Here is a 27,502-nt window from a genome sequence, read left to right as displayed (position 1 = left end):
CCACTTTTTAAGAAAGGAGGGTGGGAGAAAACGGGAAATGATAGACCAGTTAGTCTGACATCAGTGGTGGGGAAGATGCTGCAGTCAATTATAAAAGACGAAATCGCGGAGCATTTGGACAGCAGTAACAGGATCATTCCGAGTCGGCATGGATTTACGAAGGGAAAATCATGCTTGACTAATCTTCTGGAATTTTGTGTAGATGTAACTAGGAAAATGGACAGGGGAGAGCCAGTGGATGTAATGTACCTTGTCTTTCAGAAAGCCGTCGACAAGGTCCCACATAGGAGATTAGTGTTCAAAATTAGAGCACAGGAAACATGTTCCCAATGTTGGGGGAGTCCAGAACCAGGGGCCACAGTTTAAGAATAAGGGGTAGGCCATTTATAACAGAGATGAGGAAAAACTTTTTCAGTCAGAGAGTTGCAAATCTGTGGAATTCTCTGCCTCAGAAGGCAGTGGAGGCCAGTTCTCTGAATGCTTTCAAGAGAGAGATATATAGAGCTCTTAAGGATAGCGGAGTCAGGGGGTATGGGGAGAAGGCAGGAACGAGTTACTGATTGAGAATGATCGGCCATGATCACATTGAGTGGTGGTGCTAGCTCGAAGGGCCGAATGGCCTACTTCTGCACCTATTGTCTACTGTCTATACAGAAAGAGGCCATTTGACAAAATATGCACTTGCCTGTTTCTCCCTTCCTCTTATCTAACTATCAAAAGGACAGCAAGTGCTGGAGTAAACTGTAGGTCAGGCAGCACCTCTGGAGAATATGGACAGGTGACGTTTTGGGTTGAGACACTTCAGAAAAAAAAAATTATATATAACATATCTGCAACATCTACATCTGCAGTTCCTTGTTTCTACTCAAAAATCTTAAGGTAGTTTGAGAAACATATACAACCTTTATAGTTTTTCTGAGGCAGAGCATATACAAATAAAGGAATTCTTGCTTATAAAAATGCTTACAAACCTTCCTTAAAAAATGTCGAGGCCCTTAGTTTTAAACCCGTGTGCCAGGAAAATATAATGAAAATATAATGAAATTTCAGAAGTTTGCGAAATTTCTAAAAAAGAAATCAAATAAGATAATAAAGAGATAAAATAGATTAGGAGAGTAGAACAACAAAGACTATAAAAATAGTTTCTACACGAATGTAAAATGAAGAACAAGGCTCGTTTAGTTTGTTAAGAAAAGGGTGGACCCGTTGAGCCCAAACCTCTCCTGCATTGGTCTAGCACCGTCTCCTCCACCACTCCCCACCTCCCTCCCCTTCTCCTCCCCTCCACTCCCCGCCCCCCTTCCACTCACCCACTCCATCCCCCGTCAACCCCCCTTATGCCCCCCACCTCCCCTCACCGCCTCACCTACACACCATCCCCCCTTATTCCCCTTCCTCCCCCCACTCACCCACTCCATCCCTCCTCAACCTCCCTTATCCCCCCCTCCCCCGCGCCCCCCCATTCACCCACTCCATCCCCCCTCAATCCAGCTTATCCCCCCTCCTTCTCTCCACCCCCCCCGGTGTTTGCACCATCGCAAAGTCGAAATATCGTAAGTCGAAGCATAAGTTGGGGAGCATCTGTATTAGATCGCGTGGCCAGAAGCGAGCTGTGGCTCGCTACGGGTCTCTGCAGTTTGCACCATCGCAAAGTCGAATATCGTAAGTCGAAGCATCGTAAGTCAGGGAGCATCTGTATTAGATCAACGGGCACCGACTGCACATGCGCAGACCTCCCATTATGACGTCGAAAACGCAGCTCGGCGGCGACGACCATCTTGTTTGACCCTCTGCTGCTGCGCTGCACCATGGGAGGAAGGTCAGGCACGGGGTACGCTGGGAACAGGGGCGCTGGTCCTCCCAGTGGGGGGGTGGGGGAGTGCATTTATTACAGTTTTAGCTCGCAGCTCAGCAGCAGCGGCAGCTGGACGGCTCAGCAGCCCTCCCATTGGCTGCCCCTCCCATTGGCTGCCACTCCCGTCACTCGGCCGGGTCCCATTGTGACGTCGAACGCGGCCTAAAATTGTCGTGCTATCGTGTACCATTTTGGCTGTGTTTCCGGATCAACGGACACAAACGAACGGACAAACTAACTAATCAAACAAACAAGATGAGAGTTTTAGTAATATGTGTATGTCAGGGCCGTTTTTACAGCATTATGGGCCCCCGGGCAAAGCAGTGTACTGGGGCCCCTACCGTTACTCTCCCCCACCCTCCTTTCCCTACCAGCCCCCCTCTGTCGTGCCGGCGAAAAGCACTTACCGAAAAGCACTTAGCGATGGACTTAGGGTGCTACATTATTGCGAAAAGCACTTACAGATCGCTGTGAGAAGCACTTAGTGACTGAAAATGTTGCGAAAAAAGCACTTATTGAACCTATATTTTTAAAGTAGTATTTATTTATTGCAAGTCACTTAACATACACAGATCAGCATGGGGCCCCTATGCTCGTGGGCCCCCGGGCAAGTGCCCATCAGGCCCATGCGTTAAGACGGCCCTGGTCTATGTGTATATATATATATATATATATATATATATATATATACTAGGCGGGCGTGGACCCATTGGGACCAATTCTCTCCTGCGTGCCCGACAACCCTCCATGCAAACCCCCCCTCACCCACTCACCCACTCCATCCCCCCTCAACCCCCCCATCCCCCTCCCCTCCTCCCACTCACCAATTCCATTCCCCTCGACCCCACTTATCCCCTTTTCTTCCCTCGCCCCCCCCACACACCTACTCCTTCCCCCCTCAAACCCCTTCTCCCCTTCTACCCCCCACTCACCCACTGCATCTCCCCTCACCCCTTATCTGTATTAGATCAACAGGCTCCAACTGCGTACGCGCAGACCTCCAATTGTGACGTTGAAAACGCAGGTAGGCGACGACGTCCATCTTGTTTGACCCTCTGCCGCTGTGCTGCACCACGGGAGGAAGGTCAGGATGGGACGCTGGGATGGGCGTGGGGGGCGGTGGGTGTGGGTGGGGAGCGCATTTAAAGTTTCAGCTCGACGGTTCAACAGCCGCGGCAGCTGGATGGCCCAGACGCCCCCCACCTCCCCCCTCATTGGCCGCCACTCCCGTTACTCAGGCGGGTCCCATTGTGACGTCGAACGCGGCTGATGACCAGGGCAAATGGAGGTGATTTTTTAAACTTTAAAATGTCATTAACTTAACAAATATAAGACCAATTTGAACGAAACTTGCCATTGCAGACCCCAGGACAATGGTGAATAACGTGGGCCTAAAATTGTCGCTCTATCATGTACCGTTTTGACTGTATTTCCAGATCAATGGACACAAACAAATGGACAAACTAACAAACCAAACAAACAAAATGAGAGTTTTAGTAATATATATAGATTATTTGTCCTGTATACCTAGGTACAGTGAAAAGCTGTTTTGTTGCGTGCAATCAGTCAGGAAATAGACGGTACAGGATTACAATCAAGCCGTCCACAGTGCACTGATGCAAGATAAAGAGAATAATGTATAGTGCAAGATAAAGTCCGATTTAAGTTAGTCCGAGGGTCTTCAATGAGGTAGACGGTGCATCAGGCCTGCTCTCTAGTTCGTGATAGTGTGGCTCAGTTGCCTGATAACAGCTGGGAAGAAACTGTCCCTGAATCTGGAATTATTTATAGATTAAGATGGGAAATTAATAATGGGAAATACTGATGCAGTGGAAACAGTGCAAATATTTTATATTTTCTTTATTGGTAAATGACATTAAACCATCTAGACAAAAGAAAATTAGGAAGAAAAAGGGATTGATGCACTCAAAATAGTCATCATTGGAGAATAATTGCTAATAGGCCTAAATGCCAATGTCCTTTGGATCAGTTGGGCTACATTCTAAGTGGCTGCCGAAGTAATGGATGTGATCTTTCAAAAGTCTTTGAATTCCAGAACAGTCCCTGCAGAGCAGGAAACCACAAGTATAATGTCAGCTTCTTGTCTTGCAATTATCACAAGTGTTTTATTATATGTCCCAAAACGAAACAATTAAATTCCTACTCGCAGCAGCATAACAGGTATTTAAACATAGCACTCAGTAGACACCATAATAAACAACAAAAAGTTCAATTAAAAAAATCCTCATGAAGACCAGTGGTAGAGTACAAACCTCTGCCATTTTTCAGCGGGGAAATTGGGTAATCTCCCAATACATCTGTGCTATTTTCAACTCTGTACAGTTTCAGAACTACATTTCTATGTAGAGGAATAGCTGCAAGGCAGGGAGGTCACTTACAGGTAAGTTATGATTTTTGAATTGATGAAGTAGATTGCAAAGCCCAGAATTTTGCATAAGCATTTTCTGATGTTTATACTTTATTAAATATTTTTTAGAGTGTAATGGTATGTTTCTTTTTGTTTTAATTATTGTCTGAGCATTTCTGTTCAATTTACAAGTGGAAAGTGTAGGATTCATCAATTTAGGTTGATGCTGTCTAGTTCTTGCTAAAGGAACTATTCAACATAAAAGCAAATCTAGGAGTTTGATGAGCTCTCTCCAGGAAATTCTGGCGTTATTACGTATGTTTTCAATTGTAGGAACTGAAGGATCTCCACTGCAGGGATGAAATGGCAGCTGCTCGAGGTGCCTTGAAGAAGAATGCAACAATGCTGTACACTGCTTCACAAGCATTCCTCCGACATCCTGATGTAGCTGCAACCAGAGCCAATCGAGATTATGTTTTCAAACAAGTACAAGAGGCTATTGCTGGAATTTCAAATGCTGCCCTGTCTACTTCAATGGCAGATGACAAACATGGGCAGGTTGGCATTGGGGAACTAGCTGCAGCTTTGAATGAATTTGATGTAAGTACCTATGGCATTGTTGTGGCACGAATGATAAGTTATTATGTGAGAAACATGAAGAGTGGATTTTCATCCTCACTGTCAAGACACTAAATTATCTACCCTTTATTGAATATGTCCAGTTTCCAATTCTTTTGATAGCAATAAAATTTAAAAAGCTGTGGATTATCTAAAGCTCTGGCCGTCCATAAAATATCACTTTTACTGATGTCCAGATTTTTTTTAAAAACTGCATAAAATATATCACTTGCTGTTTTGGGAAGTTCAAAATGTTGTCTAAATAAATTGTTTAATACTCCAGGTAAGCATGTTAGAAACTGTGCCAACGTCAGTGTTAAACTCACATCCGTCAATGGAGTCAGAAAATCCAATTAAATCATTGTTATCATGGTCCTTGGACGTATTATGTGTTAATTTTGTGAGTGTGTGGTTATGAATTCTAAGATGGAGGGAAAGCAAGGTCCTTGTCTCTGTGCATTTTTAAAGTGGCATTTTCAGAGTAAGATTGGACATGATGTTGGGGGAGTCCAGAACCAGGGGTCGCCTTTTAAGAATAAGGGATTTAGAACTGAGATGAGGAAAAACTTTTTCACGCAGAGAGTTGTGAATTTGTGGAATTCTCTGCCTCCGAAGGCAGTGCAGGCCGATTCATTGGATGCATTCAAAAGAGAGTTAGATAGAGCTCTTGGGACTAGCAGAATCAAGGGGTATGGGGAGAAGGCAGGAAAGGGGTACTGATTGTGGATGATCAGCCATGATCACATTGAATGGCGGTGCTGGCTCGACGGGCCTAATAGCCTACTCCTGCACATATTGTCTATGTATGATCTCTCTAATCTGTTATGTACATCAAAATAAATCCTATTTCCAATCAATTGAATCAATAACTTGCGGCGGGACAGACAACATCTCTGGGGAGAAGAGTTCCGCAGGGGTCTGTTTTGGGGCCGCTATTCTTCACGTTGTATATTAATGATTTGGTGAGAGGATTGAAGGTTTTGTGGCCAAGTTTGCGGATGATACGAAAATAGTATAGAGAAAGCAGGGACTTTGCAGAAAGACTTGGACAGGTTGGGAGAGTGGGCAGAGAAGTGGAAGCTGGCATAAAGGGTGGAGTCATATATTTTGGTAGTAGGAATAAAGGCATAGACTATTTTCTAAATGGGGAGAGAATACAGAAATCAGAGGTGCAAAGGGACTTGGGAGTGCTGGTGCAGGATTCCAAAAAAGTAAATATGCAAATCAAGGCGCTGGTCAGGCTGCTTTTGGAGTATTGTGAGCAATTTTGGGCACCATATCTGAGGAAAGATGTGCTGGCTCTGGAGAGGGTCCAGAGGAGGTTTACAAGAATGATCCCAGGATTGAGTGGGTTAACATATGATGAGCATTTGACGGCACTGGGCCTGTACTTGCTGGAGTTTAGAAGAAGGAGGGGGGAACTAATAGAAATGTACAGAATAGTGAAAGGCTTGGAAAGAGTGCGTGTGGAGAGGATGTTTCCACAATGGGATAGTCTATAGGACTAGATATCATAGCCTCAGAATTAAAGGACGTTCTTTTAGGAAGGAGATGAGGTGAAATTTCTTTAGTCAGAGGGTGGAGAACCTGTGGAATTCTTTGCCACAGAAGGCTGTGGAAGCCAAGTCAATGGATATTTTTAAGGCAGAGAAAGATCGATTCTTGATTAGTACGGGTGTCAGGGGTTATGGGGAGAAGGCAGGAGAATGGGGTTAGGAGGGAGAAATAAATCAGCCATGAATGAAGGGTGGAGGAGATGATGGGTTGATTCTGCTCCTATCACTTATGACCTTGTGAATGGGTGACGTTTCGGGTCAAGACCCTTCTTCAGTCAGGGGAGAGGGAGACTAGAGACATAGAAGGGCAAGGTGTGAAAATGACAGATCTAAGCAGACAATGCTCAAGGAAATGTAGAATGGTTCATTGTTAGCTGAGGGGTGGGGGAGGGATGGAGAGAGAGGCAAAGCAAGGGTTACTTGAAGTTAGAGAAATCAATATTCACACTGCTGAGCTGTTGATTTCTCTAACTTCAAGTAACCCTTGCTTTCTCTCTCTTTCCGTTCCTCGTTTCACTATTCTCCTGATTAATTTTACAGATTCAATGCCTCATTGTCACCTTCCCCATAGCTAACAATGAACCTAGTCTCTAGTTTAGTTTAGAGATACAGCATGGCAACAGGCCCTTCGGCCCACTGAGTCCATGCCAACAAGTGATCCCTGCACATCAACATTATCCTATACACACTAGGGACAATTTACAATTTTACCAATCCAATTAACCTACAAACGTGTACATCTTTGGAGTGTGGGAGAAAACCGGAGCTCCCGGGGAAAACCCACGCATGTCACGGGGAGAACGTACCTACTCCGTGCAGACAAGCACTCGTTGTTACAATCGAACCCGGGTCTCTGGCGCAGTAAGGCAGCAACTCTACTAGAGAGGGCAGCCACCGTGCTGCCCTCTCTAGTTCCCCTCTCCCCTGACTCTCAGTCTGAAGTAGGGTCTCGACCCGAAACATCACCCATTTCTCTCCAGAGATGCTGCCTGTCCTGCTGAGTTACTCCAACAATTTTTGTCCACCTGCGGTGGAAACCAGCTTGTGCATTTCCTTCCTACACAGAAGAATTCCGAAGCTTTGTGGTGTGCACAGTATTTTAGTTTTTCAAAAATATAAACAAAAATGCTGAAAATAATCTGCAGATTAGGCAGTATTTGGGGAGAGAGAAACAAATTTAACATTACAGGTTGATAACCTTTCATCTGCACCAGAAATGCTGCTTGATTTACTGTTTATATTTCTAATTTTCAGCATCTGCAGTTGATTACTTAATTTTTAAATGCTTCTCATCTTTTTTACTATAACCTTTTCAGATTTTGGTTACATTGTGTAGAAACTTGCACTCCATTTGTTTAAATAAACTGCAGTATTTTGTTCTATGTGAGGGAGGGAATATGTGCAGCATTTCTTCCACGTGAATATCTTGAGTTGAAATTGTCCATGCTTCTTTGAATAGGTTTATTAAATCAGAATATTAGAATTACAGGTATACAATAACCATAAGATGATATTTCTGAGTTCATATTCTTTGATATCTTCTATTCAAAGATTATTTTTAATTGAAAATCGTAACATGGCTGAAATAATCTGACTCTTTGAGATTGATCGTAATTTCAGGGTCGCAACCTACTTTCAATTTATACATGATTGCTAAAAGGAAAGAAATGCAGCAGGGAGAAAATAAATGTTCAAAGGTTCAAAGGTCAGTTTATTGTCACGTGTACCAATTAAGGTACAGTGAAACTCGAATATTGATTTTATAATTACAACAGAATCTTGGGACATGAAGATAAGGATAAAATTGCTTCAAGTGGTATTTTTAAAAGAGACACCGAGATGTAGGATATATTCACCCCCCCCCCCCAATGTACCTGCATGATCAAATTCACTCTTAACCTATGGTCCGAATTTTTAATTTTCTCTTTCATCCCTGACCATTTTACTTTTCCGAAGGCAAAAGTTGATGTTAAAGTTGTTTCTGCATTGCCTGGTATGAGCAGTTAACATACGTCAGTCATTCATGATGGTAAATTTTTATTTCCTGTTCAGTTGAGGATGTTTTTATTGACTATCGACACAAATGTGTTATCAGTAAGGATTTATGGATATTATATTATGAAAATTGCAAATAAATTCCAGTAACAAGCCATTTTTAAGTACTTCTTCGTCACAAAGGGAGAATTGTTTCAAGAAATAGGGCGTCACAGTGGCGCAGCGGTAGAGTTCCTGCCTTAGAACGCTGGAGACCCGGGTTTGATCCTGACTATGGGTGCTGTGTGTACGTAGTTTGTATGTTCTCCTTGTGACCGCGTGGATTTTCTCAGAGATCTTTGGTTTCCTCCCGCACTCCAAAGACCTACAGATTTGTAGGGCACTTATTGTGGATGATCAGCCATGATCACATTGAATGGCGGTGCTGGCTCGAAAGGCCGAATGGCCTACTCCTGCACCTATTGTCTATTGTCTATTGTTAATTGGCTTGGTGTAAATGTAAGTGTAAATGTAAAATTGTCCTCAGTGTGTATAGGGTGGTGTTAATATGCGGGGATTGCTGGTCGGTGCAGATTTGGTGGGCCAAAGGGCCTGTTTCCACGCTGTATCTCAAAAAACAAGGCTCATATTGTCGACCTCCCCGTGGTGAGCCCTGTCAACTGACCTCAGTCAGGCGAACGACAACAAACAGAGACAGCGGAAGCAGAAGCAGCTTCATAACTTCTGTTGCCTCAAACGCACGAAGACGATCTAAAAAAACTAAAAAACTAAATGTTTAGGTAGGCTTTACCTCCAAATACTTTGATAACATGGCATTTGCCCTGGCAAAACGTCTCGTTCACTGGTTCCTGAACAAAGAGATTAAATAAACTGGTAAACTAACTGGCCTTGGTTATTGCAACATTAGCTGGCTCTGCTATCTTCTAATCAGTGAAATATAACGTCTAAAGAGCATCTTGCTGTATGGTGACAAGGAAATTAATATTGTAGCAGTTAACTTAGATTATAGTTCTAGAAGAAGTGTTGTGCAAAAAGCCAAGTTAGAATCTTTGGTTTGGCTGTCAATGAATCCTCATTGGGGTGTATCGTGTCTGTCTTGCCTCATTTATTTCAAAAGAACAATTTCTTCTATGCCATTCGTGATAAGCACTTAAGGACATTTGACCATGTTAAATATACATTCAGGATGATGATGACAAAGCTCAATTTTGCTGAGCATTTTATGTCTGGGGACTTTTACACATCTGCAATGGATATTAAATATCATTGATCATCAAGTCAGGAGCATCATTAAGCAAATTCTATCAGATGGACGCACTCAACAATTTTGTTATATTTAAGCTCTCAGTGACTATAATTAAATCATAAGACTTTACGGTGCAATTCACCACAGTATCACCTCTTTGAAACAGTTATGCAATTCATCTCACTTTCCTGGTTTTTCTCCAAATGTTAATGTTCGTGTCTTGAAGTATTTTATCCAATCTATCACCTTTTATAATTATGCACATGCAAACATTTTTTTCATCTTGCATCTCTGTTGCTAATTATCCTAAATCTTCAGTTTCCATCAGCATCAATAGTTTATTTTTTATTCTTATTGCACAAAAAGGCTTCTGTTAAATCATACTCATTTTATTTGAGGGTTTGTTGTGGTACCACTCTGGCAGGAAAAGATGAATTATTTTCAAGTATACTGATACTGGAGAAGAGAAATTGAAAAATTGTATTGTAGGCTGGCCTTCCAGCTTTGTTAAGTGGAAAAGAGTGGAAGATTAGAGAAGAGGAGGTAAGGGATGTGATTGTTGGGCGCAATGGAAAGAGTCAGGGAATGGATGTTAAACTGTTACCTTATTGATTCTATACAGGTGAAGATTATTCACTCATGGACCGATGTGTAACTACGTTTCCTATGTTATAACCTTATGCCAAGTGTACCATATTCTTCCCAAAATACATAATTTTGCACTTCAACACCTAAGTGTTAACTTCTATCTGATGCGAAACTGCCAATCTTTGTCATTAATTCTGCTGATTTTAGATGGATCAAAATCATTGCTGAAGGTAACTTATGATTTTGTTTCCTTTAAGTTTACTCTAAAAAGTATGTGCATTTTTTAAAAGCAACTGCCACCTACTGGTAAAGTAAAGACGATGCATTTATTTCAATACTGCTATTTTAGAGCAAGTTTTTATTTTAAAATTGGTTCTGCAAGTCTTGCACAAAGTTGTATTTGAACCCACTCAACAACCCATGGGATCTACTTTTTTGAAAGCACCACATTCTACCTGGTCCTCTCTGCTGAGAAATGTATTTGCAGACATAAATTTGCAAAAGATGTCATGTGAGATGTGTGACTTCCTCATATATTCTTAGACCTGGTACATAACTCGTGTTCTATCAGACAGCTGTGATCTTTACCCTCATGCATGCATCTAAGACTTAGACTGCCAAAACTAAGGACCTTAAACCGCAGCACAGTCTCAGTAAAATCTTCCAAATCCACTGACAGGATAAGCAAAACCATATCAGTATCTCCAGTAGATAAGCCCTAATGACAGACAGTGGGATCCACAGGACAGTCTATGATATCAGACTCATGAAATATGCATTTTTCTGAACTATGTTATGAGAAGAAATCACTAGGACAGAAAAAGATTCAAACATGTTCTCAAATCCTCCTTTGAAAGAAATGCAATATCCCCACCAACTTCTGGGAATTCCTGGAAATTGCATTTTCTCCAAGAAAGAGCATTTGGGATGATACTGAGAAACTTAAGCCATTGTGTCAGGAGTGCAACGGAGATCAGTGTGAAAGCAGAGGTGGCACACCACCTCACAAATCACCCATCGACCCGCCAAGCCAGACACTTGATTCGGTGAAAGAATCCACGGTACATTCACTTCACCTGACGCTTCAGAACCCACAGGACTAAAGTAGAAGCAAATCATATTTGATCCTGAAGATCCAGCTAAGAAAACAAGATGTGACAATCTGTATCCTTTGGCCCCTTGGCCTCTCTTGTGCTCAAGTCATATTGACTTAACTTTTTAACTAGCTTTTCAATTAGCTGCAGAAAATCGCTGCTTTGTCTCCACCCTTCTTGACCACCCTATCTGCCTGTAACGCCAGTTCCAAAGAGCGATTTGCCTGCACTCCTGGATCCCACTGCTCTACAATACTCGCTGGAGCCCTACCGTTCCTTGTGAAGGTCCTGCCCATGTTGGACCTCCTAAAATGTAACACCTCACGTTCGCTGTATTAAATGCCATCAACTAATCCTCAGCCAACTTGTCTAACCAATCAAGATCCTGCTGCAATTTTTGACAACAATATTCACTATCTGCAATACAACACACTTTGTGTCATCTGCAAACTTGCTAATCATGCCATGTACTTTCTCATCCAAATCATTGATATGAATGACAAACAGCAATGAGCCCAGCCTGAGGCACACCACTAGTCACAGGCCTCCAGTCCGAAAAGCACCCTTTCATCATCACCCTTCGATTCCTTACTTGAAACACATTTTCTATCCAATCAGTTGTCTCTCCTTGGATCCCATGCACTCTAACCTTCCAGAACAGCCTACCATCCAGAACCTTGTTGAATGCCTTGCTGAAATCCATACATATACATCTATGGCTCTGCCCTCATCAACCTTTTTGGTCACATCATCAAAAAACTGGTCACGTCATCAAAACAAATAGGTCCTGAACTATTTCATTTAGACCTTACTTTTTTTTCCTATTCCCTTAACCAAATTGTTGATATTAATAATAATAATAATAAATTCCTTTATTCGTCCCCACACCGGGGAAATTCACAGTGTTACAGCAGCAAGAGTAGATAGCAAGAGAGCAAGAGATCATTCATAATAAATAAAAGATACATAAATTGTCATCAGTTTTCTGTGTGTTCTTAGCTGTTATTGTTGACTCGTCTGATGGGAGCAGTGCTGGTTGTGCAGTCTCACAGCAGCGGGAAGGAAGGACCTCCTATATCTCTCGTTCACACACTTGGGGTGAAGGAGTCTGTCACTGAAGGAGCTACTCAGTGCAGCGACAGTGTCCTGCATGGGGTGGGAGTTGTTGTCCAGCAGCGATGTTAGCTTTGCCATCATCCTCCTCTCTCCCACCACCTGCACTGAGTCGAGGGGGTAACCCAGGACAGAGCTGGCCTTCCTTACCAGCTTGTCGAGTCTCTTCCCTTCTGCCGCTGAGATACTACTGCTCCAGCAGTCCACTCCATAGAAAATGGTCGATGCAACCACTGTGTTATAGAAGGTCCTTAGGAGTGCCCCCGGCACTCCAAAGGACCTGAGTCTCCTTAGCAGATAAAGTTTGCTCTGGCCCTTTCTGTATAGTATCGGTTTTCAGTCCAGTCCAGTTTATTGTTGAGGTAGATACCCAGGTACTTATAAGAATCCACCCTCACGATGTCCATTCCATTCCCTGGATGTTCACCGGTGTCGGGGGGACCTGGTTGCGCCTGCGGAAATCTACCACCATCTCCCTGGTTTTCCCCGCGTTGATCCGGAGGCAGTTCCGCTGGCACCAGTCCACAAACTCCTTGATCAGTTCTCTGTATGCCCTGTCCTCGTTGCCCGTGATGAGGCCGACGATTGCGGAGTTTTCAGAGTACTTTTGTAGATAGGAGTCTGCAGAGCTGTCCCTGAAGTCCGCAGTGTACAGGGTGAACAAGAATGGAGCTAGCACTGTTCCCTGCGGAACCCCAGTGCTGCAGACCATCCTGTCCGAGACCAGGTCCTTTGTCCTCACATACTGTGGTCGGTTGGTGAGGTAGTCCAGAATCCAGGATGCGAGGTGGTGATCCACTCCTGTGCACTCCAGCTTGCCCTCCAGAAGCCCCGACTGGATGGTGTTTAATGCACTGGAGAAATCCAAGAACATGATTCTCACAGTGCTATCCGGCTTCTCCAGGTGTGAAAGAGCTCTGTTCCCTAGGTAGATGATGGTGTCCTCCACTCCGATGCGAGTCTGGTAGGCGAACTGCAGCGGATCCATTGATGGTCTCACCAGGGGGCGGAGATGGGCGAGGACCAGACACTCCAGTGTCTTCATCAGGTGTGATGTCAGTGCCGTTGAGTTCCTTCGGGTGCTGCGTCTTTGGTACCGGTACCACGCAGGATGTTTTCCACAGCTGTGGAACTCTCCCCAGTTTCAGGCTCAGATTGAAGACATGCTCCACTATTCCGCACAGTTGGTCTGCACAGGACTTGAGGAGCATCGAGCTGATGCCGTCCGGACCAGCCGCCTTCCTCGCATTGATGTTCCTGAGCGCATTTCTCACCTGGTCTGTGGAGAAAGACAGATTGGAGCACAGGGGCTGGGTGCTCAAGAGTGTGAGAGGAGGAGGAGGGGGTGTGGGGGGGGGGGGGGGTGGTGTGGGGGGGGGGGTGGGTGGTGTGGGGGGAGGAGGTGGGGGTGGTGGGGTTGGGGCAGGAGAAGCAGAAGCAGTGGGTGGTGACTGTGACCCAAGTCCTGTGGGAGGGGACATGGGGCAGCGTTCTGGACTTGCAGACAAGGGGGGCTGCAGCAGGGGTGACTGGACCGGCGGAGGGGTAGGTGACAGATCGAACCTTTTGAAGAAAAGGTTCAGATCGTTCACCCACTTCTGATCCCCCACGGCCCGGGAGTCTGGTTCCTTGTACCCAGAGATGGTTTTGAGGCCTCTCCAGACTCCACTGATGTTGTTCCTCTGCAGCTGATCCTCCATCTTCTTCCTGCAGCTGTTCTTCCCCTCTCTGATCTTCCTCCTCGGCTCCTTTTGCACAGCCTTCAGCTCCTCCTTATTTGCCGACTTAAAGGCCCTCTTTTTTCCTTAAGGAGATCCTTTATGTCAGGGTTGACCCAGGGTTTGTTGTTGGAGAAACACCGTACAGTCCTGGTGGGTACAGTGTTCTCCACACAGAAGTTAATATAGTCCGTGATGCACTGGATTACACCATTAACGTCCTCCCCATGGGATTCACAGAGTTCCTCCAACACAGTTGTTTCGAAACAGTCTCTCAGAGCCTCCTCCGTCTCCTCGGACCATCCTCTAACTGTGCGGGCCACCGCTGGTTGCCTGTGCACGAGAGGTTTGTATACAGGCTGGAGATGGATCATGTTGTGGTCAGATCTCCCCGGGGTGGGAGGGAGAGGGGTGCTGAGTTATATTCCTCCTTGGTGTTAGCATAAAATAAGTCCAGTATTTTGTTGTCTCTGGTGCGGCAGGTGACGTACTGGGTGAACGTGGGCAGAGTGGATGAAGGGGTGCGTGGTTGAAGTCCCCGGAGATTAGAAAGAGGGCATGTGGGTGCTGTGTCTGATAACTGAGGCTAAAGCATCAATCCTTGCAGTACCCTGGAAACAGGCCATTCAGCCCAACTAAACTAAGCGAACCAAGACGCCCCATCCAAGCTTGTCCTATTTGTCCATCAACCAGAGAATAATTTGTTGAATCCCACTCTTTGCATTTTGTTCATTCTATGTTATTATATTATCCCAATTCCATGTGCTGTGACATAGTTGACTGACCTTCTGCTTGTAACGTTTTGAAATTCTTCTGGAAATCCAAATATATTATATCCTTTTGTTCCCACTTGTCTTCTCTACTACTCACACCCTTAAAGAAATCTCAGCAAATTAGTCAAATAGTTTTTCTTTCATAAACCCACAAAAAATAGAACATAGAACATGGGCAGCTTAGTGGTGCAGGGGTAGAGTTGTGACCATACAGCGCCAAAGACCCGAGTTCGATCCTGACTATGGACGTTGTCTGTACGGAGTCTGCACGTTTTCCCTGTGACCGCATGGGTTTCCTCCCGCATCCCAAAGGCGTGTAGGATTGTAGTGTAAGAAAATAACTGCAAATGCTAGTACAAATCGAAGGTATTTATTCACAAAATGCTGGAGTAACTCAGCAGGTCAGGCAGAATCTCAGGAGAGAAGGAATGGGTGACGTTTCGGGTCGAGACCTTTCTTCAGACTGATGTCAGGGGGGCGGGACAAAGGAAGGATATAGGTGGAGACAGGAAGGTAGTGGGAGAACTGGGAAGGGGAGGGGAAGAGAGGGACAGAGGAACTATCTAAAGTTGGAGAAGTCAATGTTCATACCGCTGGGCTGCAAGCTGCCAAAGCGAAATATGAGGTGCTGTTCCTCCAATTTCCGGTGGGCCTCACTATGGCACTGGAGGAGGCCCATGACAGAAAGGTCAGACTGGGAGTGGGAGGGGGAGTTGAAGTGCTCAGCCACCGGGAGATCAGGTTGGTTAAGGCGGACTGAGCGAAGCTGTTGAGCGAAACGATCGCTGAGCCTGCATTTGGTTTCGCCGATGTAAAGAAGTTGACATTTAGAAGACTGAGGGGGGATCTTATTGAAACATAAAATTCTTAAGGGGTTGGAGAGGCTAGATGCGGGAAGATTGTTCCCAATGTTGGGGAAGTCCAGAACCAGGGGTCACAGCTTAAGGATAAGGGGGAAGTCTTTTAGGACCGAGATGAGAAAACATTTCTTCACACAGAGAGTGGTGAGTCTGTGGAATTCTCTGCCACAGAAGGTAGTTGAGGCCAGTTCATTGGCTATATTTAAGAGGGAGTTAGATGTGGCCCTTGTGGCTAAAGGGATCAGGGGGTATGGAGAGAAGGCATGATACTGAGCTGGATGATCAGCCATGATCATATTGAATGGCGGTGCAGGCTCGAAGGGCCGAATGGCCTACTCCTGCACCTATTTTCTATGTTTCTATGTTTCTAGAGCAGCGGATACAATAGAAGAGGTTGAAGGAGGTGCAGGTGAACCTCTGTCTCACCTGGAAAGACTGTTTGGGTCCTTGGATGGAGTTGAGGGGGGAGGTAAATGGACAGGTGTTGCTTCTCCTGCGGTTGCATGGGAAAGTGCCCGGGGATGGGGTGGTTTGGGTAGGAAGGAACGAGTGGACCAGGAGTTACGGAGGGAATGGTCTCTGCGGAACGCAGAAAGGGGAGGGGATGGGAAGATGTCGCCAGTAGTGGGGTCCCGTTGGAAGGGACGGAAATGTTAGAGGATGATTTGTTGGATACGCTGGCTGATGGGGTGGAAGATGAGAACGAGGGGGATTCTGACCTTGTTACGAATGGGAGGAGGGGGAGCAAGAGCGGAGCTGCGGGATATAGAAGAGACCCTAGTGAGAGCCTCATCTATAATGGAAAAGGGGAAGCCCCGTTTCCTGAAGAATGAGGACATCTCTGATGCACTAGTGTACAACACCTCATCCCGGGCGCAGATGCGGCGTAGACGGAGGAATTGGGAGTAGAGGATAGACTTTTTGAAGGAGACAGGGTGGGAAGAAGTGTAGTCCAAATAGCTATGCGAGTCAGTGGATTTATAGTGGTTGTCAGTCACTCGTCTGTCTCCTGTGATGGAGATGGTGAGGTCCAGAAACTGTAGGGAGATGTCGGAGATAGTCCAAGTATATTTAAGAGCAGGATGAAAATTGGTAGTGAAGTGTATAAAGTCAGTGAGTTCTGCATGGGTACAAGAGGTAGCACCAATGCAGTCGTCGATGTAGCGGAGGTAGAGTTCGGGGATGGGGCCAGTGTACGTCCAGAACAGGGATTGTTCGACGTACCCGACAAAGAGGCAGGCGTAGTTAGGGCCCATGCTAGTGCTCATAGCTACGCCTCAGGTTTGGAGGAAGTGGGAGGAGTCAAATGAGAAGTTGTTAAGGGTAAGAACCAGCTCTGCTAGGCGGAGGAGAGTGTTAGTAGATGGGGATTGGCTGGTTCTACGGTCGAGGAAGAAACGGAGGGCTTCAAGACCATCCTTATGGGGGATGGAAGTGTAGAGTGACTGGACATCCATGGTAAAGATGAGGGAGTGGGGGCCTGGAAACCGGAAGTTATTGAGGAGACGGAGAACATGTGAGGTGTCTTGGACCTAGGTGGGGAGGGATTTGACCAGGGGGGATAGGATGGAGTCGAGGCAGGTGGAAATAAGTTCAGTGGGACATGAACAGGCAGAAACAATGGGTCTGCCGGAACAGTTCTGTTCATGAAAATTATAAATTTATGTAGGATTGTAGGGCTTCTAGAAACAATGTATCTGCCGGGACAATTCCGTTTATGGAAATTATAAATTTATGTAGGATTGTAGGGCTTCTAGGTTAAAGATACCTACATTAACGTGTAGATTATGTAAGAAGGAACTGCAGATACTGGTTTAAACCGAAGATAGACACAAAAAGCTGGAGTAACTCAGTGGGACATCGCAGACCGAAGAAGGGTCTCGACCCCAAATGTCACCCATTCCTTCTCTCCGGAGATGCTGCCTGCCCCGCTGAGTTTGCTCCAGCTATTTGTGCCTATTAACGTGTAGGTTAATTGGCTTCTATAAATTGTCCCGAGAGTGCAGGATACATCTAGTGTCAGGGGTGATTGTTGGTTGGTGCAGACTCGATGGGCCAAAGGGCCTGTTTCCACACAGTATCTCTAAGCTAAATTAAACTAAACTCGAACAGTACAGCACAGGAACCAAACATGATGCTTGGTTAAACTGATCTCATCTGCCTGTACATGATCCATGTCACTCTATTCCCTGCACTTCCTTGTGCCCTCGAAAAGCCTCTTAAACACCATTATTGTATCGGCCTCCACCACCCACCAATCTGTTCCAGCCCTTATGACTCTGCGTTTAAAAAAAACTTGCCTGCACTTCTTGATTAAACTTCGAAGATAGACACAAATGCTGGAGTTTCGCTCTGCATCTCGCAGTGTAATCCATGTTTTGGGGGAACAGTATGTGTGATGAAATCATAAAAATGCAGAATATATCTCATCTATCAATTCACAGATTTTTGTTATTTTTCATTTAAAATGTTTCTGCAAGTTTCTGTCAACTAAAATGGCGCCCTGATGCACTACGGTTTTTGGGGTCAGGTGGTCTATCTTGCTCCTCTAGTACCTTCGGTGTAAACCAGCATCTGCAGATTTCCTTCCTGTTTAGTCTTAAACTGGCTTACGAAGGAAGAGACGAGTGGCTCGGCGGGTCAGGCGGCATCTCCACAGGGATGGGTGACGTTTTGGGTCGGGACCCTTCTTCAGACGGATTGTGGTGGGAAGGGTTTAGAAAGCTGGAAGTAAAATGGAGCCAGGGAATACCCGTCACCTGTATCCACCTATCACTCACCAACTGTTTGTATATATATATATATATATATATATATATATATATATATATATATATATATCGCACAAACAGCTGGTTTAAACCAACTTACTAAAGTTACTTACTAAAATTACTAAACTTAATCTGCATTTCGGTCCAATTCATTTATATTTATAAATACACCTATCGGCCAAAACATTATTACCACTGACAGGTGATGTTACAATGGCACCTGTCAAGGGGTGGGATATAAAAATAAAAAAAAACATAGCACAAAAGGTAGGGAAATTTGTGTTTGGTGGATTATTTCTTTGTTGTGGCGATGCTTCTTGGCAATAGATCTTGTGCCGTTGGAGGGCCTGTTTATTTCCCTTTTGAGTGGTGCCACATTTGTGGGGAGCATGCGTTTGTGGGATGAGCAGCGGAGCTGGGTGTGTGGGTTGCGCCCGTGGGGGATCTGCCAGATCTTCTCTGCCAGTGCCAAACAGCTTATTCTGCCATTGACTCTTGTTCGGTGATGTTTGGTGGATTGGATGATTGAAGTCTGAAGAAACAAGACATATTGGCAATTTAACAATTTATTCATTTAATAAACAGGAGCCTCAGTAGCGTGTGGAAGAACCATACACAGCCACAACAGCCTGGCACCTCCTCCTCATGCTGGTCACCAGCCTGGTCACACACTGTTGTGGGATGGCATCCCATTCTTCAACCAGCATTTGTCGCAAGTCAGCCAACGTGGTTGTGTTGGTCACTCTGGCACGAACAGCACGCCCAAGCTGATCCCACAAGTGTTGAAATGGGGTTGAGGTCAGATCGCTGGGCGGCACGGACTTGGTGGGCCGAAAAGGCCTGTTTCCGGCTGTGTATATATATATATGATAACTCAGTGGGACAGGCAGCATCTCTGGATAGAAGGAACGGGTGACATTTTGGGTCAAGACTTTTCTTCAGACTTCTCCCCCCACCATCTCACTTGATAGCTACTGTATTCCCTCTAGCGTTGGACATTTCCAATTTGGGGAAAAAGTTTCTGACACTCTACCCTATCTATGCCTTCCACAATTGTATATGCTATATTTTATATATTATATATTGACTCAGCTCAATCTTATTATCATTTTCAAGATGTTCTCTTATTATAAACTTCCTCATATATTCCAGCAATTACCTTACAACTGACTTTGGGCTTACAGGTAGTCACTTCCTTACCAGTATCTCTTCAATCATTTTCTTTAGCCATGTTTCTAGGCCAAACCATCTTCAGCTGTTTAATTGAGGATTTTCTTTTCAGTGTAATAATGTGGAAATGTTTGCCAATGATTGTACAATGTTCACTTTTAATGCAATCCCTTAGCAAAGTGAGAAAAGTGCCCAGTGAGAAAAGTGCCCAGTGAGAAAAGTGCCCAGTGAGAAAAGTGCCCAGTGAGAAAAGTGCCCAGTGAGAAAAGTGCCCAGTGAGAAAAGTGCGAGTCTTTGGCTGCGAGTCTTCGGCGAGGAGGCTGAGGTGAGGAGGTTACAATTGTTTTAAGCCTGAACTGTTTATAGACACAAAGTAATGGCGGAAAAGTTGGTGCAGTGTGTTTCCTGCAGGATGTGGGAAGATAGGGACGTCGCTGGAGCTTCTGGGAGCTACACCTGCAAGAACTGTGTCCAGGTGCAGCTCCTGAATGGACGTGTGGTGGAGTTGGAGAGGCAGTTGGATGACCTCAGGGCCATCCGGGAATGCGAGAGTTTCCTCGACAGGACGTATTGTGAGGCTGTCACGCCAAGGGTCCAGGTCGAGCGAAGGTGGGAGACTGTTTCAGGGGGGAGTGGACGTGGACTACAGGAGACCCCAGTGGCTGTGCCTATTGCAAATAGGTATACCCTCTTGGGAACTGTCGGGGCAGAAGACGTTTCCAGTCCGAGTGGCGGACCTGTTGGCAAGGATACTCGACAGGGGAGACCGAAGTTAGGAAGAGCCGTAGTGGTGGGTGACTCCATCGTCCGAGGGACGGACAGAAGATTCTGTGGCAGCAGGAGGGACTTGAGGATGGTCTGTTGCCTCCCTGGTGCCAGGGTTCAGCACATCACGGACCGGCTTCAGAAAATCCTAGTGAGGGAAGGCGATCAACCTGAAGTCGTTGTGCATGTGGGCACGAATGACGTCGGGCGGAAGAGGAAGGAGGTGCTACAGCGGGAGTTTAGAGAGTTAGGAAAAAGACTGAGAAGTAGGACGTCGAAGGTGGTTATCTCTGGACTGCTACCGGTACCTCGTGCTGGTGAGGCCAGGAACAGAGAGATAGAGGGTACGAATTTATGGCTGAGGGGCTGGTGCAGAGAGCAGGGATTTAGATTTCTGGACCACTGGGATCTCTTCTGGGCTAGGGGTGACTTGTACAAAAGGGACGGGTTACATCTTAACAGCAGGGGGACAAACATTCTGGCAGGCAGGTTTGCTAGTGCGACACCTGTGGCTTTAAACTAAGTAGTGGGGGGGAGGGGTTAACAAATTGTGAATATGAAGATGAGGTTAAAGGGAATACAGGAGATATTGCAGAAGACTCTCGGAAGAATGGGAACAGAAGTTCTAGAGGGGAAAAGAGATTAAGGGCAGGGCCATTTGTGACCGATGTGAGAGGGGAGGTAAATACAGAAGTTAAAGTGTTGTACTTAAATGCGCGTAGTATAAAAAATAAAGTGGATGAGCTTGAGGCTCAGTTAATCATGGGCAAGTATGATGTTGTAGGGATCACTGAGACATGGCTACAAGAGGACCAGGGCTGGGAACTGAATATTCAGGGGTACACAACGTATAGAAAAGACAGACAGGTGGGCAGAGGGGGTGGGGTTTGCTCTGCTGGTAAAGAATGATATTCATTTCCTTGCAAGGGGTGACAGAATTAGGAGATGTTGAATCAGTATGGATAGAAATGAGGAATTGTAAGGGTAAAAAGACCCTAATGGGAATTATCTATAGGCCCCAAACAGTAGCCTCGACATAGGGTGCAAGTTGAATCAGGAGATAAAATTGGCGTGTCACAAATGTAATGCTACGGTGGTTATGGGAGATTTCAACATGCAGGTAGACTGGGAAAATCAGGTTGGAAATGGACCCCAGGAAAGAGAGTTTGTAAAGTGCCTTCGAGATGGATTCTTAGAACAGCTTGTACTGGAGCCTACCAGGGAGAAGGCAATTCTGGATTTAGTGTTGTGTAATGATCCTGATCTGATAAGGGGACTAGAGGTAAAAGAGCCATTAGGAGGCAGTGATCACAACATGATAAGTTTTACTCTGCAAATGGAAAGGCAGAAGGGAAAATCGCAAGTGTCAGTATTACAGTATAGCAAAGGGGATTACAGAGGCATGAGGCAGGAGCTGGCCAAAATTGACTGGAAGGAGGCCCTAGCAGGGAAGACGGCAGAACAGCAATGGCAGGTATTCCTGGGAATAATGCAGAGGTTGCAGGATCAATTTATCCCAAAGAGGCGAAAAGACTCTAAGGGGAGTAAGAGACACCTGTGGCTGACAAGGGAAGTCAAGGACAGCATAAAAATTAAGGAGAGGAAGTATAACATAGCAAAGAGAAGTGGGAAGACAGAGGATTGGGACTCTTTTAAAGAGCAACAAAAGTTAACTAAAAAGGCAATACGGGGAGAAAAGATGAGGTACGAGGGTAAACTAGCCAATAATATAAAGGAGGATAGCAAAAGTTTTTTTAGGTACGTGAAGAGGAAAAAAATAGTCAAGGCAAATGTGGGTCCCTTGAAGACAGAAGCAGGGGAATTTATTATGGGGAACAAAGAAATGGCAGACGAGTTAAACCGTTACTTTGGATCTGTCTTCACTGAGGAAGATACACACAATCTCCCAAATGTTCTAGGGGCTGGAGAACCTAGGGTGATGGAGGAACTGAAGGAAATCCACATTAGGCAGAAAATGGTTTTGGGTAGACTGATGGGACTGAAGGCTGATAAATCCCCAGGGCCTCATGGTCTGCATCCCAGGGTACTTAAGGAGGTGGCTCTAGAAATAGTGGAAGCATTGGAGATCATTTTTCAATGTTCTATAAATTCAGGATCAGTTCCTGTGGATTGGAGGATAGCAAATGTTATCCCACTTTTTAAGAAAGGAGGGAGAGAGAAAACGGGTAATTATAGACCAGTTAGTCTGACATCAGTGGTGGGGAAGATGCTGGAGTCAATTATAAAAGACGAAATTGCTGAGCATTTGGATAGCAGTAACAGGATCATTCCGAGTCAGCATGGATTTACGAAGGGGAAATCATGCTTGACAAATCTACTGGAATTTTTTGAAGATGTAACACGGAAAATTGACAGGGGAGAGTCAGTGGATGTGGTGTACCTCGACTTTCAGAAAGCCTTCGACAAGGTCCCACATAGGAGATTAGTGGGCAAAATTAGAGCACATGGTATTGGGGTAGGGTACTGACATGGATAGAAAATTGGTTGACAGACAGAAAGCAAAGAGTGGGGATAAATGGGTCCCTTTCGGAATGGCAGGCAGTCACCAGTGGGGTACCGCAAGGTTCGGTGCTGGGACCCCAGCTATTTACGATATACATTAATGACTTAGATGAAGGGATTAAAAGTACCATTAGCAAATTTGCAGATGATACTAAGCTGGGGGGTAGTGTGAATTGTGAGGAAGATGCAATAAGGCTGCAGGGTGACTTGGACAGGTTGTGTGAGTGGCCGGATACATGGCAGATGCAGTTTAATGTAGATAAATGTGATTCACTTTGGAAGTAAGAATAGAAAGGCAGATTATTATCTGAATGGTGTAAAGTTAGGAAGAGGGTCAAGTCAAGTCAAGTCAATTTTATTTATATAGCACATTTAAAAACAACCCACGTTGACCAAAGTGCTGTACATCTGATTAGGTACTAAGGAAAAAAATGAAACATACAGTAGCACGCAAACAGTTCACAGCGCCTACTCAATGAGCCTCAAACGCTAGGGAGTAGAAATAGGTTTTTAGCCTGGACTTAAAGGAGTCGATGGAGGGGGCAGTTCTGATGGGGAGAGGGATGCTGTTCCACAGTCTAGGAGCTGCAACCGCAAAAGCGCGGTCACCCCTGAGCTTAAGCCTAGACCGCGGGATAGTGAGTAGCCCGAGTAGCGGGGATGTTCAACGAGATCTGGGTGTCCTAGTGCATCGGTCACTGAAAGGAAGCATGCAGGTACAGCAGGCAGTGAAGAAAGCCAATGGAATGTTGGCCTTCATAACAAGAGGAGTTGAGTATAGGAACAAAGAGGTCCTTCTACAGTTGTACCGGGCCCTGGTGAGACCGCACCTGGAGTACTGTGTGCAGTTTTGGTCTCCAAATTTGAGGAAGGATATTCTTGCTATGGAGGGCGTGCAGCGTAGGTTCACTAGGTTAATTCCCGGAATGGCGGGACTGTCGTATGTTGAAGGGCTGGAGCAATTAGGCTTGTATACATTGGAATTTAGAAGGATGAGGGGGGATCTTATTGAAACATATAAGATAATTAGGGGATTGGACACATTAGAGGCAGGAAACATGTTCCCAATGTTGGGGGAGTCCAGAACAAGGGGCCACAGTTTAAGAATAAGGGGTAGGCCATTTAGAACGGAGATGAGGAAGAACTTTTTCAGTCAGAGAATGGTGAGGGTGTGGAATTCTCTGCCTCAGAAGGCAGTGGAGGCCAGTTCGTTGGATGCTTTCAAGAGAGAGCTGGATAGAGCTCTTAAGGATAGCGGGGGTATGGGGAGAAGGCAGGAACGGGGTACTGATTGAGAGTGATCAGCCATGATCGCATTGAATGGCGTTGCTGGCTCGAATGGCTGAATGGCCTACTCCTGCACCTATTGTCTATTGTATTGTCAAATTGAGCAGTCCATGCCTGTCAATACTTCAACAACATTTGGACATGAGCTGTCAAATAATGGAAATAAATTAATTAATAGGGAGGAAGGTGGAACTTATAAAATGTTTAAATTGTTTTGATGGTAAAGTTATAGTTAAAATCCAACAGTCATCAATCAAAAGAAAGAATTCTTCCGACATAACCAGAGCACATTAGACACAGACAATAGACAATAGGATATATTAGACAGGGGACATAGATACAGGGTAAGGGGAGGGAGGTTTCGGGGGGATGTGAGAAAGAAATTTTTCACCCAGAGGGTGGTTGGAGTCTGGAACTCACTGCCTGGGGTGGTGGTGGAGGCGGGAACACTCACAACGTTTAAGAGGCATTTGGATGGGCAGTTGAAATGCTACAACATTCAGGGCTACGGTCCAAATGCGGGAAAATGGGATTAAAATTAGACTGTTTGGTAACGGGCGGCACGGGCACGATGGGCCGAAGGGCCTCTTTCTGTGCTGTAGGACTCTATGACTCTAGGTGCAGGAGTAGGCCATTCGGCCCTTCGAGCCAGCACCACCATTCAATGTGATCATGGCTGATCATTCTCAATCAGTACCCCGTTCCTGCCTTTTCCGCATAACCCCAGACTCCGCTATCCTTAAGAGCTCTATCTAGCTCTCTCTTGAATGCATTCAGAGAATTGGTCTCCACTGCCTTCTGAGGCAGAGAATTCCACAGATTTACAACTCTCTGACTGAAAACGTTTTCCTCATCTCCGTTCTAAATGGCCTACCCCATATTGTGGCCCCTGGTTCTGGACTCCCCCAACATTGGGAACATGTTTCCTACCTCTAACGTGTCCAACCCCTTAATAATCTTATATGTTTCTTGAGTGCGGCAATAAACTATTATAGATATTATTAATAATGAATAGAATCTTTTATGAGGTTATTTAACAATTCAGTTGAAAATATAATTTTTACTTGTTCTTGTGGAACAAGAGGATGTGACCATAAATGTATTAAAGCTTGATATTTCTCCATATAGATAGATAGGAACTGGCAGTACAATGTTTTAAGAAAAGCAAAACTTGACAAGGATGAAAATTTATTAAAAGCAAATTAGAAATTTAAAAGTAAAGATCCAATATTGTGACTGCAGATACAAGGCTTAAGTACAGTCTGCACAAACCTCTATTTAATTCATTTTGAATTACTTTCATTAGCCATGCTCCTTGTTTAAATTGCCTTAATATGTTTTGAAACTGTTCAAGAACTGTTAAATAAACCATTAGCACCACTACATGTCTTCCTTTGGTATATATTCTGATATCGAGATGTTAGTTATTAATATTATTCTTTGATCCATTGCTCACTCACCGTAGGTTCTAGCTGCACTTCAGAAAATAAGCACAATATCTGGCCAAATCAATTCAGTACATTTCCGATGAATATCTGCTTTGTGAAAAAAAATCATCAGGTTAGACACAAGTTGTGATTTCAGTGATATACTATAGATTCTTGTTTTTAATCAACACAGAATTGTTTTTCAATTATTTGGTCAGTTTTGTGCTGTTAATAATAATAATAATAATAATAATACATTTAATTCATATAGCGCTTTTCAGGATACTCAAAGACGCTTTACAGAGCAAACAAGACATAAAAACAAATAAACAAAAGATTTGTCCAGACTTGTTGATTAATGGAACCTGTCAAGGGGTGGGATATATTAGGCAGCAAGTGAACAGTCAGTTCTTGAAGTTGATGTGTTGGATGCAGGAGAAATGGGCAGGAGTAAAGACCTGAGCAACTTTGACAAGGGCTGAATTGTTATGGCCAGACAACTGGGTCAGAGCATCTCTGAAACGGCAAGGCTTGTGGGGTGCTCCCAATCAGCAGTGGTGAGTACCTACCAACAGTGGTCCGAGGAGGGACAAATCACAAACCGGCGACATGGGGTTTGGGTGCCCAAGGCTCCACAAAAAATTACAGAAAATGTTAATAGTGGTCATGGGAGGAATGTGTTACAATACACAGTACATCGCACCAAGCTGCGTATGGGGCTGCGTAGCCGCAGACTGGTCAGAGTGCCCATGATGACCGCTGTCCGCCGCCGGAAGCCCCTACATTGGGCACACGAGTGCGTACATTGGGCACTGGACCTTGGAGCAGTGAAAGAAGGTCGCCTGGTTCGATGAGTCCCGTTTTCTTTTAGATCACGTGGATGACTAACAACAGACAATAGGTGCAGGAGTAGGCCATTTGGCCCTTTGAGCCAGCACCACCATTCAATGTGATCATGGCTGACCATCCACAATCAGTACCCCGTTTCTGCCCTCTCCCCATACCCCCTGACCTCATTAAGAGCTCTATCTAACTCTCTCTTGAAAGCATCCAGAGAACTGGCCTCCACTGCCTTCTGAGGCAGAGAGTTCCAAAGATTCATAACTCTGAGTGAAAAAGTTTTTCCTCATCTCTGTTCTAAATGGCCTACCCCTTATCCCCTTATTCTTAAACTGTGGCCCCTGGTTCTGGACTCCCCCAACCCTGGGAACATGTTTCCTGCCTCAAGCGTGTCCAACCTCTTAATAATCTTATATGTTTCAGACAATAGACAATAGACAATAGGTGCAGGAGTAGGCCATTCAGCCCTTCGAGCCAGCACCGCCATTCAATGCGATCATGGCTGATCACTCTCAATCAGTACCCCGTTCCTGCCTTCTCCCCATACCCCCTAACTCCGCTATCCTTAAGAGCTCTATCCAGCTCTCTCTTGAAAGCATCCAACGAACTGGCCTCCACTGCCTTCTGAGGCAGAGAATTCCACACCTTCACCACCCTCTGACTGAAAAAGTTCTTCCTCATCTCCGTTCTAAATGGCCTACCCCTTATTCTTAAACTGTGGCCCCTTGTTCTGGACTCCCCCAACATTGGGAACATGTTATCTGCCTCTAATGTGTCCAATCCCCTAATTATCTTATATGTTTCAATAAGATCCCCCCTCATCCTTCTAAATTCCAGTGTATACAAGCCCAATCGCTCCAGCCTTTCAACATACGACAGTCCCGCCATTCCGGGAATTAACCTAGTGAACCTACGCTGCATGCCCTCCATAGCAA

The 27,502-nt window shown here is 45.0% G+C and overlaps 1 protein-coding gene across 5 annotated transcripts in view; it reads left to right on the top strand.

The window, feature by feature from the left end:
- Nucleotides 1-27,502, top strand: part of ctnna2 (catenin (cadherin-associated protein), alpha 2) — a 1,150,825-nt gene that overhangs the window by 105,965 nt on the left and 1,017,358 nt on the right. For all 5 annotated transcript variants that reach the window (XM_078407736.1, XM_078407821.1, XM_078407459.1 and 2 more), the window contains one exon: nt 4,557-4,823. In XM_078407736.1, coding sequence (XP_078263862.1) covers nt 4,557-4,823 — 267 coding nt within the window. The remainder of the gene's footprint in view (nt 1-4,556; nt 4,824-27,502) is intronic.

Source organism: Rhinoraja longicauda, chromosome 1 (genome assembly GCF_053455715.1).
Source record: "Rhinoraja longicauda isolate Sanriku21f chromosome 1, sRhiLon1.1, whole genome shotgun sequence".
Taxonomy (NCBI): Eukaryota; Metazoa; Chordata; class Chondrichthyes; order Rajiformes; family Arhynchobatidae; genus Rhinoraja; species Rhinoraja longicauda.
Note: the sequence above shows the minus strand (reverse complement) of the source record. Positions and strands in the feature narration are given on the sequence as shown.